This window comes from Mesoplodon bidens, assembly GCF_964165515.1.
Source record: "Mesoplodon bidens genome assembly, chromosome: 10".
NCBI lineage: Eukaryota > Metazoa > Chordata > Mammalia > Artiodactyla > Ziphiidae > Mesoplodon > Mesoplodon bidens.
The window spans coordinates 49,015,100-49,032,098 of NC_138172.1; the positions used below are offsets into that span (position 1 = coordinate 49,015,100).

Genomic DNA, 16,999 nt, shown 5'->3' on the forward strand with positions numbered 1-16,999 from the left:
CATAATATTGAGACTTTTCCCTAACTAATCTATAGAGTCAATGCAATCCCAATAAAAATCTCTACAGGTTTGTTTCTTTGTTGTCAGTGCTATATTTTATTTTGTTTTGTTTTGAGTTTGTTTTGTACGACTTGAAAATCTGATTCTAAAATTTACATGGAATTATATGGAAAGGTACAAGAATTACTAAGACATTCAAGAAGAACAAGGTAGGAGTGCTATGGACTGCATATGTCCCCCAAAATTCATATATTGAAGCCTTAACCCCCAAGGATATTTAGTGATGGTATTTGGAGGCAGAGCCTTTGGGAGGTAATTAGAGTTAGATGAGGTAATGAGGGCAGGGCCCTCATGATGGGATTACTGTCCTTATAAAAGAGGAAGATACAAGAGAGCTGCCTCCCCACTCTTCCATCTCTCCCTAGGTGCATGCAACAAAGAAAGGTCACGATAGGACATCATGAGATGACAGCTGTGTGCAAATCAGGAAGAGGGCCCTCACCAGATACTGAATCTGTTGGCATCTTGATCCTGGACTGCCCAGCCTCCAGAACGCTTGAGAAATAAATGTCTGTTGCTTAAGCCACCCAGTCTATGGAATTCTGGTTTTAAAACTAAGACAGGGAAGACCTACTCTAATGAGGGCAAGATTTAACATAAAACTATAGTTATGAAGACAGTGTGGGATCAGATCAAAGACAAAGCAAATGACAGAACAGAAACAAGAGTCCAGAAATCCACTCAAATATGGACACTTAGTTTCTGAAAAAAAGGTAGCACAGTACAGCAGTATGGAAAGAATGGAACAACTGGATAGCTATGTGGGGAGGGGGGCGGTGGTGAAACTTGATCCCTACCTCACACCATATTGAAAAAAATCTTCTCCAAATGGAGTATAGATCCAAATGTGAAAGGTAAAACAGGATAATAACGGGAAATACTCTGAAGGGCAAGAAAAGAATACTAAAAAATGAAAAACACTGGCCATAAAATAAAATATTGATAAACTGGAATGCATTAAAACTAAGAACTTCTGTTCAAAAGACACCATTAAGAGAGTAAAAGGCAAGCCACAAAGTGGAAGCAGATATTTGCAAGGCATGTACCCAATAAAAAATTCCTATCCACACTATATAAAAAAGAACTCCTACAAATCAATAAGACAAAGATAAACCAATAGAAAAATGAGCAAGAGACTTAAGTAAGCACTTCGCAAAAGAAGTTATCAGTACACAGACGAAAAGTGATCAATCTTATTAGTCATCAGCGAAATGCAAATTAAAACTACAATAAGAGAACATTACACACCCACCAGAATGGCTGAAATTAAAGACTAGCAAGGATATAGAGCAACAAGAACTTTCATGAACTCCTGGTCGGAAGGCAAAATTCTACGACTATTCTGAAAAACAATGGGCATTATCTTCTAAAGTGTAAAACTATGTATACCCTTTAACCCAGTGATTCTACTCCTAAGTATATAGCAAAAGAAATGCAGGTACATGTGTAGCAAAAGAAATAGACAATAATGTTCACAGCACCATAATTCATAATAGCCAAAAACCAGACAACCCAAAGGTTTAACTATAAGGTTTACAACAGAAAGCATATGTAAGTGGTACTATAAAAATTAAAAAAGTTTAAAAAAAGAAGGAAGCAAATATCAAGAAGTCAGGATGGTGGTACTCTTCTGTGGGGAAGGGAAGCAGCACTCTAGTGCTGGCAGTGTTCCTTTTCTTGACCTGGGTGGTGGTCACACAGGGATTCACTTCATAATAATTCACTGATTTATGCATTTATTTTTTATCCTTTTTTCTTTTACCCTCTTTTTACCCTGATTTGTGTACTTATGTTTTACTTGCATGACTCATATAATCCTTCACAGAAAGAAAAAAAGTTGGAAAAAAATCTAATCTGAGTTATAGTGCCAGCTCCAAGTCACATGGAATTAGGAGTTACTTCACAGTTTCCAATCACTAGCTTGAAAATATAGGACTTCTCCCCACATAATGCTATGCTGAACAAATTGTTATCAAATCATTCTGAAAATTTCAAATATTAAAGGCAAAGTATATTATCCTCTCAAATTAAGATATTCAAAGAAAACACACTTTACAAAAGCAACACTACTATTTGAAAACAAAAATTGTTACTAAAATAAAAATACCTAGGAATTACATAATTTCCCATTTTGTTATCAACAGTAGCATTACATTTTAAATTAATAAGCTTCTTGTAAAAGATTTATTGAAGAAGAAATTCCAAACTTACCTCTCTATTGGGTGTACCTTCATCAAGCTGCTCTGTAAGTGAAGACGTCCTGCTCCTGGTTCTCGTTGGCGTTGAAGAATTGGAGGAAGCCTAGATTTAAAAATTATTGCACAAATTAGAAAGACTACATTGATGAGCGCACTATGTACTAGGTAGTCCTTCTCACAGTCCATGCCCAAAGAACCCAGTGAAAGGAAGGAAAAGAGCAAATACATGAAAAACAGAAAAGGATAACTGAAACATAATCAACTAGCAGACCCAGGCTACCTACTGGGTCCTTGGTCTGATTCTGCCACCAACTAGAACTATGATCTTAGCTAAATTAACATTTTGAGGGCTAAAATTAACCTCAAAAATAAGGTCATGATGATAACATAAAATGATAACATTAGGACTTCCCTGGTGGCGCAGTGGTTAAGAATCCGCCTGCCAATGCAGGGGACACGGGTTCGAGCCCTGGTCCAGGAAGATCCCACATGCCGTGGAGCAACTAAGCCCGTGCGCCATAACTACTGAGCCTGCGCTCTAGAGCCCGTGAGCCACAACTACTGAGCCTGCGTGCCACAACTACTGAAGCCCGCACACCTAGAGTCCGTGCTCCGCAACAAGAGAAGCCACCACGATGAGAAGCCCGCATACCACAAAGAAGAGCAGCCCCCGCTCACCACAACTAGAGAAAGCAACGAAGACCCAATGCAGCCAAAAATAAATAAATAAAATTTTATTTAAAAGATGATAACATTAGGGGAAACTGAAACCAGATGAGAAGTATATGAAAACTCTCTGTACTACCTTTGCAACTTTCCTATAAATCAAAATTATTCCAAAATTAAAAGTTCATTAAAAAATAAGGTTGTCAATTCAATCTTTGAAGTGCCATCCAGCTCTAATATTCAATATAATGAACTGCACAGGTAAACATCTCTCTAGTCAAGGGCCGTGCTTTGAGAACACCATGCACACCATAGCCCAATACTGAGATGCCAGTCCATTTGTTCTGTAAAGGAACACATGAGTCCTATACAGAAACCCACAGGAGAAAGGGCCCCAAATTTAAACTAGGAGTCTGAGGTGTACTCTAAGGTGAGCTAAAAACAGTCCAAAAAGTATAAAACCAAAACTTCAAGACCCCCCAACACCCATAACAAGACAGATCCTAACTCATCTCCACAAAGAAATGTCTCAATGTCTTACCCTTCTGTAGTCTGTAGAGCACTACCTAAAAAGGCATTTAATAAATATTTGTTAAATAAATGATTGAATGAACAAATGCAGCCCTAATCTGTCAAGTCAGTACATACTGCTGTGGCTATGCTAGAACAGAGAGGTCACGAGGAATGCTGCACACACATACACACACTCTACACACACATATACATATTCAGTTTACAATAAGTCTAAAATTTCTAATCAAGACAAATGCTCAATAAACGGTGCTAGGACAAATGGCCATCCATATGGCGGAGCAATATCAATCAGATCCTCACTTCATACTTAAGCTATTAAAGATTTAAATGATTTTTAATTGAAATGTAAGAGAAAATATGAGAGTCTATTTCTATAATCTCTGAATGGGAAAGAGATTTTTATGTCAGAAGCAGAAATCAAAAGGAATAGTTTAACTGGGAGGAGGGGAAAACATGAACAAAACATGACAAAGTTTAATAACCTTTTTTTCTAAACAGCTCTTGTAAGTGCTTGTAAGTCAGAATTCAGAAAACTCACCACCCCAGTCTTCTGTTCATCTAGGGCAGGTGACCTGAACTCCACCAATGAACATACCCACACGAGAGTCTGAGTCATAAGTGGGTAATATGAGAAAACAGACATGCAAAATTAATACAGTTCATCAGCTGGTGAACATGGAGACACGGAGCTTCATGCAGTCGTTCACAAGAGCTGTCCAGTGCAAGATGCAATGCTGCCAAACTGAGGCGGCTGCAACATTCTTATTATTAGTGCAGCCCCCCAAGTGTGGCTGAGCACAGCGATCAGCCCAGACTTTCAGGCCCTCCTGAAAATTCTGTAAGTCACCAACTATTCATTAATAGACCCCTTTTCTGCTTAACTAGCTAGACTGAGTTCTGTTGCTTACAGCGTAGAATTCCAGCACACACATACCTTCTAAAAGATGAACCAGAAAAATCAACATGTGACAGAAGGAATTAGCTATGTGCAGCAGTTACCTTAGGGGATAAGATATCCCTTCTCAATCAAGATAAAACAGAAACAGTAAGGCCTTAAAATTTTAAGCAACAAAATGGTTGAATGTGAAATAAAGCTGAAGCTTATCAATGTTTTAAATGTCTAGAAAATGTATGAAGCCAACATTGTGCTTAGAAAATGAGAAGGGAAAGCAGTTACTGGACAGTGTTTACCCAGGACTGAAACAAAAATCACAAGTATTCAGAGCACTTCAGAAACAGTTCTCACTGAAATTGAGGGAAGTGCAATAACCCTTCCCACACCTAGAGCCATAAATTTCAAACCATGCCAGCTTCAAAGGCTGTAGATGTTTCAAACGCTACCACTATGACCGGGAGAAACTCCATTTGTATCTACTTTTAAATGGTTGTATGTAATATCTCCTTTAATAAAAGAACCACCAGGACTGCCTTGGTGGTCCAGTGGTTAAGAATCCGCCTTCCAATGCAGGGGACATGGGTTCAGTCCCTGGTTGGGGACCTAAGATCCCACATGCCACAGGGCAACTAAGCCCACGTGCCCCAACTACAGAGCCCACATGCTCTGGAGCCTCTGTGCCATGACTAGAGAGAAACCCGCACGCTGCAACTAAGACCCGACGCGGCCAAAAAAATTAAATAAATATTTTTTAAAACAGACCAATAAATAAATAAATAAAATAAAAGGGCCACCGAGAGGGCAAAAAGTTAGGAAAGTAATTAGAGAAGTAATACTAGGCTAAAGGATATAGCTCTTAGCTAACCCTCTCTGTTGTGATGTCATCATATCCAAAAAATATGGGAATTAATAATTCAGCTTTCCAAATGCCCAGATGCCAGGACAGGGCTACTTCAGACAGGGACCTTGAAATCACTTGAAAAGTACGCCTCCACTGTGAATTTTTTTAAGTGGGACTATGTCTTTTTACTTTGGCCTCATGTGAGCCTAATCGTAATGGGAGCCTCATCAGCTCTGGATAAATCAGCAAAATCAAATGTTGGGGTTTATAAAGTTAAAGAATAGGTTCTAACACACACTGTCCTCCAAAAAGTAGTACCACGTGGCAAGGTTTGGCCTGATGGCTTGTAGGTCTTCCTCTGGAGTTGCAAAAGTAAGGATCACATGAGGGAATGGATATGACTGTAAAGTATAAAACATGCATAAAAAACTAACTGTACTTGAGTGTTTATCCCAAAGTCCTGGATCTTTAACAGGCTAACCTCTCACTTCAAAATATATAAGGATTTAGATTCCTTCAAACTAAATTTGGTCTAATTAATTCTCATAGCTTAGAAATCTGTCTTCAGATTTCTCATGGCTATTTACCAAAAAAACCTGATGGCTATAACCAGGCTCACAATTAATATTTTTATTGCCAACTAACTGATTATTAATTGACCATAGCCCTCAACTTCAGTATAAAAAAACCCATTTTAGTCACTGTGGTATGCAGAATTTGAAGATGACCCCAAATGACCCTCACCTTGTGAATATGAGCTATCACTGCCCTGATTGTCTTACCTTACATAGCAAAAAGGTTTCTGCAGGTATATTTAAGGTTACTAACCAGTTGACTCTGAGTTAATTGAAAGGAGATTGTCTGGGCGGGTCCAACCTAATCACACAAGCCCTTCAAATGAGTCCAGAGTGCAGAGGCAGTAGCAGAAAGCAGAGAGATGCACTCCTGCTACCCTGAAAGAAAACAAAAGGCCTGTGGGGGCCAAGTGGCAAGGAACTGTGGGCAGCCGTAGGAGCTGAAAGCGGTCCCATTCAACAGCCAGCAAGAAATAAGGACCTCTGTCCTACAACCACAAAGGACTAAATTCTACCACGACCACATAAGCATGGAAGAGGACTCTCACCTCCAGATGAGAACACAGTTTGGACAATAATTGATCTTAGTCTTATGAGACCCTGAGCAGAGAAGCCAGTCATGTCATGCCAGACTTCTGACATACAGATTGTGAAACAATAACTGGGTTATTACGCAGCAAGGTTGTGGTAATGTGTTATGCAACATTAGGAAACTAGTACAGTCACCTTTAGGAATAATAAGCCTTGAACACCATGACTTTTCATTACCCATCAAGACTCTATCAGATGCCACCCTGATCCTCTCACACTCCCACCACACCAGGAGTAACTGTCTCTCAACCCTATGGTACAGAGACTACATCTACCCTTCAAGACAAATACAACACCAGCACAGCACCTTAGCAGGCTCTGTTAAATAAAGAAGCGTTCTGAAATTACAAATGCTTTCAAATACTTTCTCTTTTGATTCTGACAACCAATCTGAAAGGTAAGCAGGACAGTTATCATCCCCAATTTCCTGACAAGAAAGTAAGAAGCTCACAGTGCTTATGTGGCTTGATCAGGTTGAATACTGCAAGATCTGGGTTAGCAAACAGGTCTTCTGAGCCCCTCATCCACTTCCCCAGTATTCTCTGGATCACTATTTCTCAAATTTTTTTCACTGGGACCCACAGTAAAACAAAAACATCCTTTTCACACAGACACTTCTAAAACAAAAGTTTTACGAAACCTTAACCTTTACAACATAAGATGCCACATTTGACCTAATCTAGTCTTTCATTAAAAAAAAAAGCTGAAAGAAGATATACAGACTGCCAACAAACACATGAAAGAATGCTCAACATCATTAATCATTAGAGAAATGCAAATCAAAACTACAATGAGATATCATCTCACACCAGTCAGAATGGCCATCATCAAGAAATCTAGAAACAATAAATGCTGGAGAGGGTGTGGAGAAAAGGGAACACTCTTGCACTGCTGGTGGGAATGTGAATTGGTACAGCCACTATGGAGAACAGTATGGAGGTTCCTTAAAAAACTACAAATAGAACTACCATATGACCCAGCAATCCCACTACTAGGCATATACCCTGAGAAAACCATAATTCAAAAAGAGACATGTACCAAAATGTTCATTGCAGCTCTATTCACAATAGCCCGAAGCTGGAAACAACCTAAGTGTCCATCATCGGATGAATGGATAAAGAAGATGTGGCACATATATACAATGGAATATTACTCAGCCATAAAAAGAAACGAAACTGAGCTATTTGTAATGAGGTGGATAGACCTAGAGTCTGTCATACAGAGTGAAGTAAGTCAGAAAGAGAAAGACAAATACCGTATGCTAACACATATATACGGAATTAAAAAAAAAAAATGTCATGAAGAACCTAGGGGTAAAACGGGAATAAAGACACAGACCTACTTGAGAATGGACTTGTGGATATGGGGAGGGGGAAGGGTAAGCTGTGACAAAGCGAAAGAGAGGCATGGACATATATACACTACCAAACGTAAGGTAGATAGATAGTGGGAAGCAGCCGCAGAGCACAGGGAGATCAGCTCGGTGCTTTGTGACCGCCTGGAGGGGTGGGATGGGGAGGGTGGGAGGGAGGGAGATGCATGAGGGAAGGGATGTGGGAACAGATGTATATGTATGACTGATTCACTTTGTTATAAAGCAGAAACTAATAAAAAAAAAAAAAAAAGCTGATCCCAATCCACAGATTCCACAACCCACCTGAACTGCTTTCATCATACCATGTTCTGTATAAGAACAATGTTGATAAACATGGCCACTAACTATTAAATCTAGAATACATCAAATATATCTAAATATATTTATATCTAAATATAAATATATCTAATATATTTTAAATATACCACAAAATAGAGATTAAAAAGCATTAATTCTAGGTTGAACAATAAAATCTAAAGATAACAAAAACACAAATTTTGGACATTCACATTACTGGGAAGTTCTACATTAAAGTCAAAACTATGTTAATCATAGTTTATTCCATAAGGGGCTCTATTATCTGGGAGTTTTCATAGAAAGAATTACTCAAATAGCTGAATTGTTAGACAGATATCTATCTACAGTTATAGATTCAAGATGGTTAAACCTCACTAATACCTGAAGGGGTTTGGAGATAACAATGAGGTTTAACCATTTTGAATCTACACTTTTCTGAAATGAGGTTTCACCTTTCCAAAAATAACTAATTCTAGTTTTCAAAGATAAAAGGAAATTGAATATAATTTAACATTTTCTAGGTCAGTTGTCATTCCTGTCAATATGCTACTTGTAGTATATCTTCTCTGTCCATTTTAGCCTGCTACTAGTTTAAAAACTAGATAACTACATTTATTGGAACTGTAGACAAAATAAGCATAAGGAAGCTCTGAGCGAGGGATTTTTTAAAGTATTCTTATAAACAACATACATTAACTATGGAATGTGAAGCTAGTGACATTAACATTTTGGCTGCTTAGAGGCCTTTTGACACTACTCAGTTCTCAAGTTATGCCCCCAATAGATGAGATGTTATTCTTACACAAGCATAACAAACACCTGGCTTCACTTCTCCCTCCTACACCCATGGTAATCAATCATGGCAAGGACATAGCCGTAGACTCCTTCTCACCATGGCACTCCTGAAAGTCTCTGCCAAACCCATCCGACATCCCAGCTATAAAGGAATGGCCAAAGTAACTGGGAGTTAATGCTTCACATAAACCTCTGTATACTAGTTACCAAAATTATTAGAGCTTTCCATTATGTCTGTAATAAAGTACCTTCCACATCCTGACATCTAAATAGTAGTGCCGGAAATGAAATATTGCTGTTCATGTTATAAATGCTTACCTCTCAAAAACAGCCCTGTAATATGGCGAAATCCACTCATTCAAAAGTAATTTAAGGAGACTTTTAGTTAAACATAGTAGATTGGCTATATATGTTCCTATTTTCTCTCCCTCCCAAAGAGTTAAATTTCAACCAATTTTCAGAAGATTGGATGTGAGTGAAAGAATACTAAAGTAACAGTACTGCTGACAGCCACTACAACCCCATGGAGAAGGGAATAGTAATGAGAAGGGAATAGTGATGAGAAGAAGCCTATTTTCATCCCCAGAACCATAAAAAGACTTAGGACTTAAAGCAAAAGTTATAAAGCAAGATGAGACAGGATCAAAACCAGAAAGATTGGTTGAAAGATTCCCCAGGTCCCCTGTCCCACCTTACATAGCCTCTGAGGAAACAGAGGTTTATTTTCTGGAGCCAATGAGACTTCAAACTGGGTGAAACCAAGCACAGTAAGACAGGAGAGAAGGGCAAAGTGCGTGACTAAACAGAGCAGGATTAGGCGATGTTCTGCACAGTGAACAGTGGAACCTCCAGCAGTCCTTCTCAGACCTGCTTCCAGAAACTTGGCAGTTAGGCCTCTGATTACCAACATGTAGATATTTCTCCCAACAATAAAACCAGTTTACAGCTTGTCACCCACCAGTGAGCCCCAGTGTCAATCACATGCTGCTTCCAAATAGCATCAGATTGTTAGTGCCTCGCCCTTAAATATGAACAGATAGGCCAGAGCACTGAATGAAGAAAATTTCCAATGTAAGAGGGAGCCAAAAACAAGAAGGAAAAAAACCCAAAACCAAAAAACAAACACAGGACTTCCCTGGTGATCCAGTGGTTAAGACTCCACACTCCCAATGCAGGGGTCCCAGTTCAATCCCTGGTCAGGGAACTAGATTCTGCACACCACAACTAAGACCCAGCGCAGCCAAGTAAATAAGTAAATAAATAAATAAACAATTTAAAAAAAAAACCTAACACAATAAAGATTAAAAGAAAACGAAAGATAAAAAATCCCCATTATTCTCAGAGAGAGAAAAGATATATCAATATGTCAAAAGCAATGCTATGAAAAAGCAAAAGACAATAAGAAACAGCCTTGGGAAATTTAAAAATAGAGTAGCCAAAATTAAAAATTCAATTGAAGCAAACTAACACAACATTGTAAATCAACTATACTTCAATAAATAAATAAATATATAAAACAAAAAATTCAACTGAAGAGTTAAATTGAAGCACACTCTCAAAAATAGAACAAGAAAATAAAAATAGACCATAAAGGGTAAAAAATAATAAATGAGAATCTATCCTGAAGGCACAAAAGCTAACTAACTGGACTTTCAGGACAGAAGAGAAAAAACAAAGGGGAGGGAATTATCAAAGAAATAATACCTAAAAGTTTCCAAGAATTTAAGCACAGGAGTCACCACACTTAAAGCATCCACTGGGTGTCCAGCACAATGCAAAAATAAACACTGTTTACTCCTCTTCCTCCCCAAAACCCAAAAGCCATTGAAATAAAGGTTAAAAAAAATAGAAAAGCAGACAGATTAACACTCTAGAACAAGAGAGAGAACACCACAGGCAAAAAGAAAATAAATTTTTGAAGACTCAAAGGCAAAAGGATTCAAATTGGTGGAAAAATCAGGGCAAAGGTAGCCATAACCCTGAACACGCAGAGAAGCTCTGCGGGAGAGGCTAGCAGCAACTTTCTGCAACAGGAAAAAAAAAAAATCACAGTTTTAGACACTATAAAGGGAGATTACTGCTCTCAGCAATGTGTTAAGTGTCTGCAAGACAAACAGGTACGTGGGGTCAGCCTCCCCCAGCCCAAATAGATCTCCAGACAACAGTAAAGCCAAATACAAAGAGCAACACCTTGGAGGAGTTAGCGCTCCAATAGCAGGGGCTGGTACCACAAAGCAGCAGGGTAACAATACGCCCCAGTCTGACCAAGGCAATCCCAGTCCCACCCAGTTCATGCCAGTTTATGTTCCAAGATAACTGCCAGTAGCGTCCCCATTCATTCATAAGAATGTTTGGATAATAAATCGTATGGTCACCTTTCAAAGCAGGACTCTGTGTTTTGGCTGGCCCTCGACACAGGAGAGTAGCAGGTAAGAGCAGAGAAAACCCATGTTAGCTACTGAAATAAACCACTCACCAGGTCTTCATAAATATAAACAAACAACCAATAATAACAAGGCATTTTTCTCAAAAAAAAAGAAAAAAGATAAACGATGACAAGTATGAAGAAATACAAGTATAACAAGTAACCCAGAGCAATCGATAAATCAAGGAAGAGAACTTAAATATATATGTACGTATAATATATAACACTTATCCTGCAAGAGTTTTGAGAAGCTCTAGTTTCCGTTAAAACACAAGCTGCTACTAAAAACTGAAACAAAGCAACAAGCATAGTACTCTGGTTAAGAGAATGGGCTTTAGAGCAAGACTGGGTTCATATCTCGGCTTTACCACTTAGCTGTGTGGTACTAGCTGTCTACCACAGACAAGTTACTTAACCTCCCTAGGCCTCAATTTCTTATCTGTAAAATGGGGATAATACAAATCCACACCTTTTATTACTTCATGTATTAATTTAGTTAATACATGCAATGCACCAAGAAAGCACCTGACTAAAAATAACTATCCAGTGTTGACTAGTGTGGAAATTAAATATATGATTAGGGTTTCCCTAGTGGCACAGTGGTTAAGAATCCGCCTGCCAATGCAGGGGACATGGGTTTGAGCCCTGGTCCAGGAAAATCCCACATGCCGCGGAGCAACTAAGCCCGTGTGCCACAACTACTGAGCCTGTGCTCTAGAGCCTGCAAGCCACAACTACTGAGCCCGCGTGCTACAACTACTGAAGCCCGCACACCTAGAGCCCGTGCTCCGCAACAAGAGAAGCCACTGTGATGAGAAGCCCGTGCACCGCAACGAAGAGTAGACCCTGCTCGCAGCAACCAGAGAAAGCCCACATGCAGCAACAAAGACCCAACACAGCCAGTAAATAAAGAAATCAATAAATATTTTTTTTTAAAAAGGAGGGGAACTGGGCTTCCCTGGTGGCGCAGTGGTTGAGAGTCTGCCTGCCGATGCAGGGGACACGGGTTCGTGCCCGGGTCCGGGAAGATCCCACATGCCGTGGAGCAGCTGGGCCCATGAAGCATGGCCGCTGAGCCTGCACGTCCGGAGCCTGTGCTCCGCAACGGGAGAGGCCACAACAGTGAGAGGCCCGCATATCACACACACACACACAAATTTCTATTACATCAACTATTATTTTGAGGCCCCACTCTAAAAAAGCTATAATTCTGCAGGTTTGGGGTAGGCCCACATTTTGCGCTTTAAAAAAATTTTTTTTTATTGTGGTAAAGTATACATAACATAAAAGTTACCATTTTAAACATTTGTAGGTGTACAGTTCAGTGGTATTAATTATATTTACACTGTTGTGCAACCATCACCATTATCCATCTCCAGAACTTTTTCATCCTCCCAAACTGAAACTCTGTTCTTATTAAACAGTAATTCCCCACTCCCCCCTCCCCTCTCCACCCCTGGCAACCACCATTCTATTTTTTGTCTCTATGAAATTGACTAATCTAGGTACCCCATACAAGTAGAATCATACAATTGTCCATTTGCGCCTGTGCTTTTTATAATTTTTAAGTTTCAGTAATATTTGAAAAAGGCTGAAAATGTTAAAAAATATTTTTACTCATGGCACTACATATATCCTAAGAAGTTAGAAAGTATTCTATATTACTTTTTAATAATTTTTATCAAATTCATTCTGTAAGGAATTTAAAAATCCAAGTAGATATTTGTTGTTAGAAAAATATTAAATGGAGGGACTTCCCTGGCGGTCCAGTGGTAAAGAATCCACCTTACAATGCAGCGGACGCGGGCTCGCTCCCTGGTCAGAGAACTAAGATCCAGCATGTCGCGGGGCAACTAAGCCGTGTGCTGCAAACTACAGAGCCCACGCGCCCTGGAGCCTGCGCACCACAACTAGAGAAAAGCAAGCCCGCACACCACAACTAGAGAGAAGCCCGCACACCGCAACTAGAGAGAAGCCGTGGGCAGCAACAAAAGATCCCACATGCCTCAACGAAGATCCCGCGTGCTGCAACCAAGACCCGACGCAGCCAAAAATAAATAAAATAAATAAATAATAAATAAATCTTAAAAATATATATACATATTAGGGCTTCCCTGGTGGCGCAGTGGTTGAGAGTCCGCCTGCCGATGCAGGGAACACGGGTTCATGCCCCGGTTTGGGAAGACCCACATGCCGCGGAGCGGCTGGGCCCGTGAGCCATGGCCGCTGAGCCTGCGCATCCGGAGCCTGTGCTCCGCAACGGCAGAGGCCACAACAGTGAGAGGCCGGCGTACCGCAAAAAAAAAAAAAAAAAAAAAGACATTGATATTATACAAATTCAGGATCCTTTGCACGAGAAAACAAGGATATGTGTAATCTGTTATAAAAGGACTGTTCCATCAAAAAATATTTGTTTAATTCATGCTTGAAAGAAATCCTTAACTCTGAAAACAATAATCCAGAAAGAACTTCGGGACTTCCCTGGTGGTGTAGTGGTTAAGAATCTGCCTGCCAACGCAGGGGACACGGATTCGATCCCTGGTCTGGTAAGGTCCCACATGCTGCAGAGCAACTAAGCCCGTGCGCCACAACTACTGAGTCCACGTGCCACAACTACCGAAGCCCACATGCCTCGAGCCCGTGCTCCGCAACAAGAGAAGCCACCACAATGAGAAGCCCGCACACCGCAACAAAGAGTAGCCCCCGCTCGCCACAACTAGAGACAGCCCACGCGCAACAACGAAGACCCAATGCAGCCAAAAATAAATAAACAAAATAAATAAATAAACAAATAAATCCAGAACTTCTCAACTTGAAGAGTTCTGAATAGCTGAGGATCAAGACCAGAAAATAATCAAGTTTCTATCAGCAGTTGATCACTAACAATTTAATTTACTCTGGCATTCTGAATAAATAAATATATGTTATCAAAGAGGAATGTTTTAAATCTTTTGTATACAAGGTGATATTATTTGCTCCACATGCACTGTCTCACCAGAGGCATCAACCCATAGAAACTGGGAGCTCTAATACATTATCTTTTAACTAGCTCTTTTACTATTTTTCTAAAGACAACCTCCCTTTGTTAAAGCTCATGAAAAAAAGATAATATTACAAATAAGAAAAAGAATTAGCACCTTGGAGCATATTCTTCTTAAACTATTTTCACTATTTCTGTGTGTATATATATACACACTTATATACATACTTTCCCCACAAAGGAAGCCCCTACACACTGTTTTTCAGTCTTTTACTACAAGTTAGAGCCTACATCTCTGTAGGCTCTAACTCTAGCTGTGTGACATCAGGCAGGTTACTTAGCCCCTTTGAACCTCATTCCATGTATGAAAGATTCTCTAAGTTGTAGAGTTATGTGAGAATTAAACAAAATAATACAAGCAAAATGCCTAGCATAGAGGAAGAACCTAAAAAATGACAGCATTTTTTTAAGGCTGCGGAACAACTATCCAATATAACGTGTTTAACCAATTTTCTAGTGTTGAACATTTTTGGCCAGATTTTACCTATTAAAACAACACTGAAGTGAAAATCCATGTGGTTAACTGCTTAATACATCCTAAATTTTCTTAGAATAAATTTCTATAGGTAGAATCCTGGATCAGTGATATGTATAGAGTCCCTTACATTCACTACCATGCCTGTTTCCCCACACTCCTCATCTGTACCTCATTTTTTAGTTTTTCCTTTGTTTCTTAAATAATGGTGTTTTGTAAAATTTAAAAGCTTGTGGTAAATGGTATGAAAAGTAAAATTTTAGTACTGAAATCTTAATCACTATTTACATTTCACTTGGGAGAATGAACAAGCTTTCAGTCCCATGTACCTATGTGTCTCAACCACTGTTTCACTCTACAGGAGCTTTACATTTTTAGAGAACAACTTCAATTTACAGTTTCAGAATAAACTCAAGTTGTTTGATTTAGTAGTTGTTAATTAGTTAGCTATATTTAAAAGTTGTATACGGTAAATGTTATGTTAAAGATGTTTAGAAATGCCTCCGAATTAGTCAAAACTCAGCCTTTCTTGTAGAAACTCTAAAGTTAAGAGAGAGATTTGCTCCATCTGTTGAGACTCTGAAAGGCTGGGAAGGAATTTAGCAGACGCCCTCCCCTTTGCTGAAGGGACCACGTGCTGCCAGCCCCCAAACACACGATCACAGCTGCTTAGGAAACTGCTTCTGCTTCTTTAAATTAACACTACTAACACACCCCCTTTTTCCTGAAAACTGTCATTTCCTGAAGCAACAGCGTTCGTGAAAAACAAACATTAACGAGACTTGAAGAAGCAGAGCGAAGCAGAGCCGAGCTGTGGGCAGGCGCAAGCCCTGCTGGGCCGCATAGCGTCAGCCCCTCCGCCCGTCCCGGATCAACAAAGTTATGTGAAGTGCCTAACTCGTGACAGCCTCGGGCGCTGGACGCCGGCCACACCGCCACCTCTTTCAGGTCCCAATGCTCCTGCAAGCAGTCTGGGCAGGAATGGCTCGACCCCTGGCCCTCACGCCTGGACCAGGGTTTGGAATTAGACTTCGTCACGGGCCAGGAGCCCCTCCGTACTCAATCTCGGGTCGGGGATCAGAGAGGGGACTTCAGTCGAGAGATCAGATGTTACAAGGGACCCTGGTTTTCCCATTCCGCCCTCACTCTTGAGTTGGGGTCTCGGATGGTTGGTGGAACCTTCGATATGGGTCAAAAATCATGCAAGATCGGAGCGCTTCTCACTTACTCTCAGGCCGGGTTGGGCATTAGGGGGAATTACCAGAGATCAGGTGTCACGAATCCAGCCACCCCCAACCAGAACGGAGTTTTAGGATGGGGACCCGGGTCAGGAGTCACGGAGGACCTGGACCGCCCTGAGCTCTTTCCCAGTCCGGGGTTTGGGGGAAGCCTCAGGTTAGAGGTCAAAGGTCAGGGAACTAGGGGAGCGCGGCGGCCATAGTACCAGAGTAGAGGCCAGCGCCTGCTGGAGCTGCTGCTGCTCCTCGCTGATCTTTTGCTTCAGTTTCTTGAACATGGCGCAACGCGGGTTCCTGAATGTGAATGCGACCTGAGGGCGAGTGCTCTGAGAGACCCGGCCGCGGCGGCGACGGAGGGTTCTCTACACCAGGGACCGCGGGGGCCGGGCCTCGCCTCTCCTCCTTGGCCTCGCGGGCGGGTCGGCACACTCGTCCTGCGGGTGTCGGCGTCGCCGCCGCCGCGTCTCTCTCTTCTGGGTGCCACCGGTTGGCCTCGGCCCCCCATCCAGCCTCTGCGGCGGCGGCGGCGGCGACAACGGCACCAGGTGAGTGTGTGCCCAAGGCGCCTGCGCGGCCTACGTGGAGCTCGCCGAGGGAGCGCTACGGAGTGCCGGAGGGGACAAGCTGGAGTCGGGCCCGCACATGCGCGCTCCAGGGTCGCTCCCGGAAGATGCAGGGATTTGCGCTGTTTATGCTCACTGCGTGCCTAGATGCCCTCAGATCCGGAGCCCGGGCTCGTCTGAGCGCTACGCTGACGCACATCAGGACTTCGGCGCTGCGAAGTCTGGTGGGGAGGGTGCTGCTTCTGTTGAGGACCGCAAGGCTAACAGTCCTGCCGCAAAGAACCGCATGTGTGGGTGTCCGGAGTGCGAGAAGAGGGGACCCAGGGAACCTGCCGAGGGCTCTGAAGGATAGTGTACTTTTGTTCAGTATTTGTGGTTAGGATTCTCTGCCTTCAGTGTCTCGTACTCCTACTGCTTCCCAGAGGGGCCCT

General features: G+C 41.4%; 1 protein-coding gene across 5 annotated transcripts in view; it reads right to left on the reverse strand.

Moving 5' to 3' along the window:
* The window catches only part of GOLGA4 (golgin A4), a 116,453-nt gene extending 99,914 nt beyond the window's left edge, over window positions 1-16,539 (reverse strand). For all 5 annotated transcript variants that reach the window (XM_081245804.1, XM_081245803.1, XM_081245802.1 and 2 more), the window contains exons 1-2: window positions 16,212-16,539; window positions 2,272-2,361 (exon numbers count right to left, since the gene is read on the reverse strand). In XM_081245804.1, the coding sequence (XP_081101930.1) occupies window positions 2,272-2,361; window positions 16,212-16,283 (162 nt within the window). In that variant the 5' untranslated portion in view covers window positions 16,284-16,539. The remainder of the gene's footprint in view (window positions 1-2,271; window positions 2,362-16,211) is intronic.
* Between the last annotated feature and the right edge of the window lie 460 nt (window positions 16,540-16,999).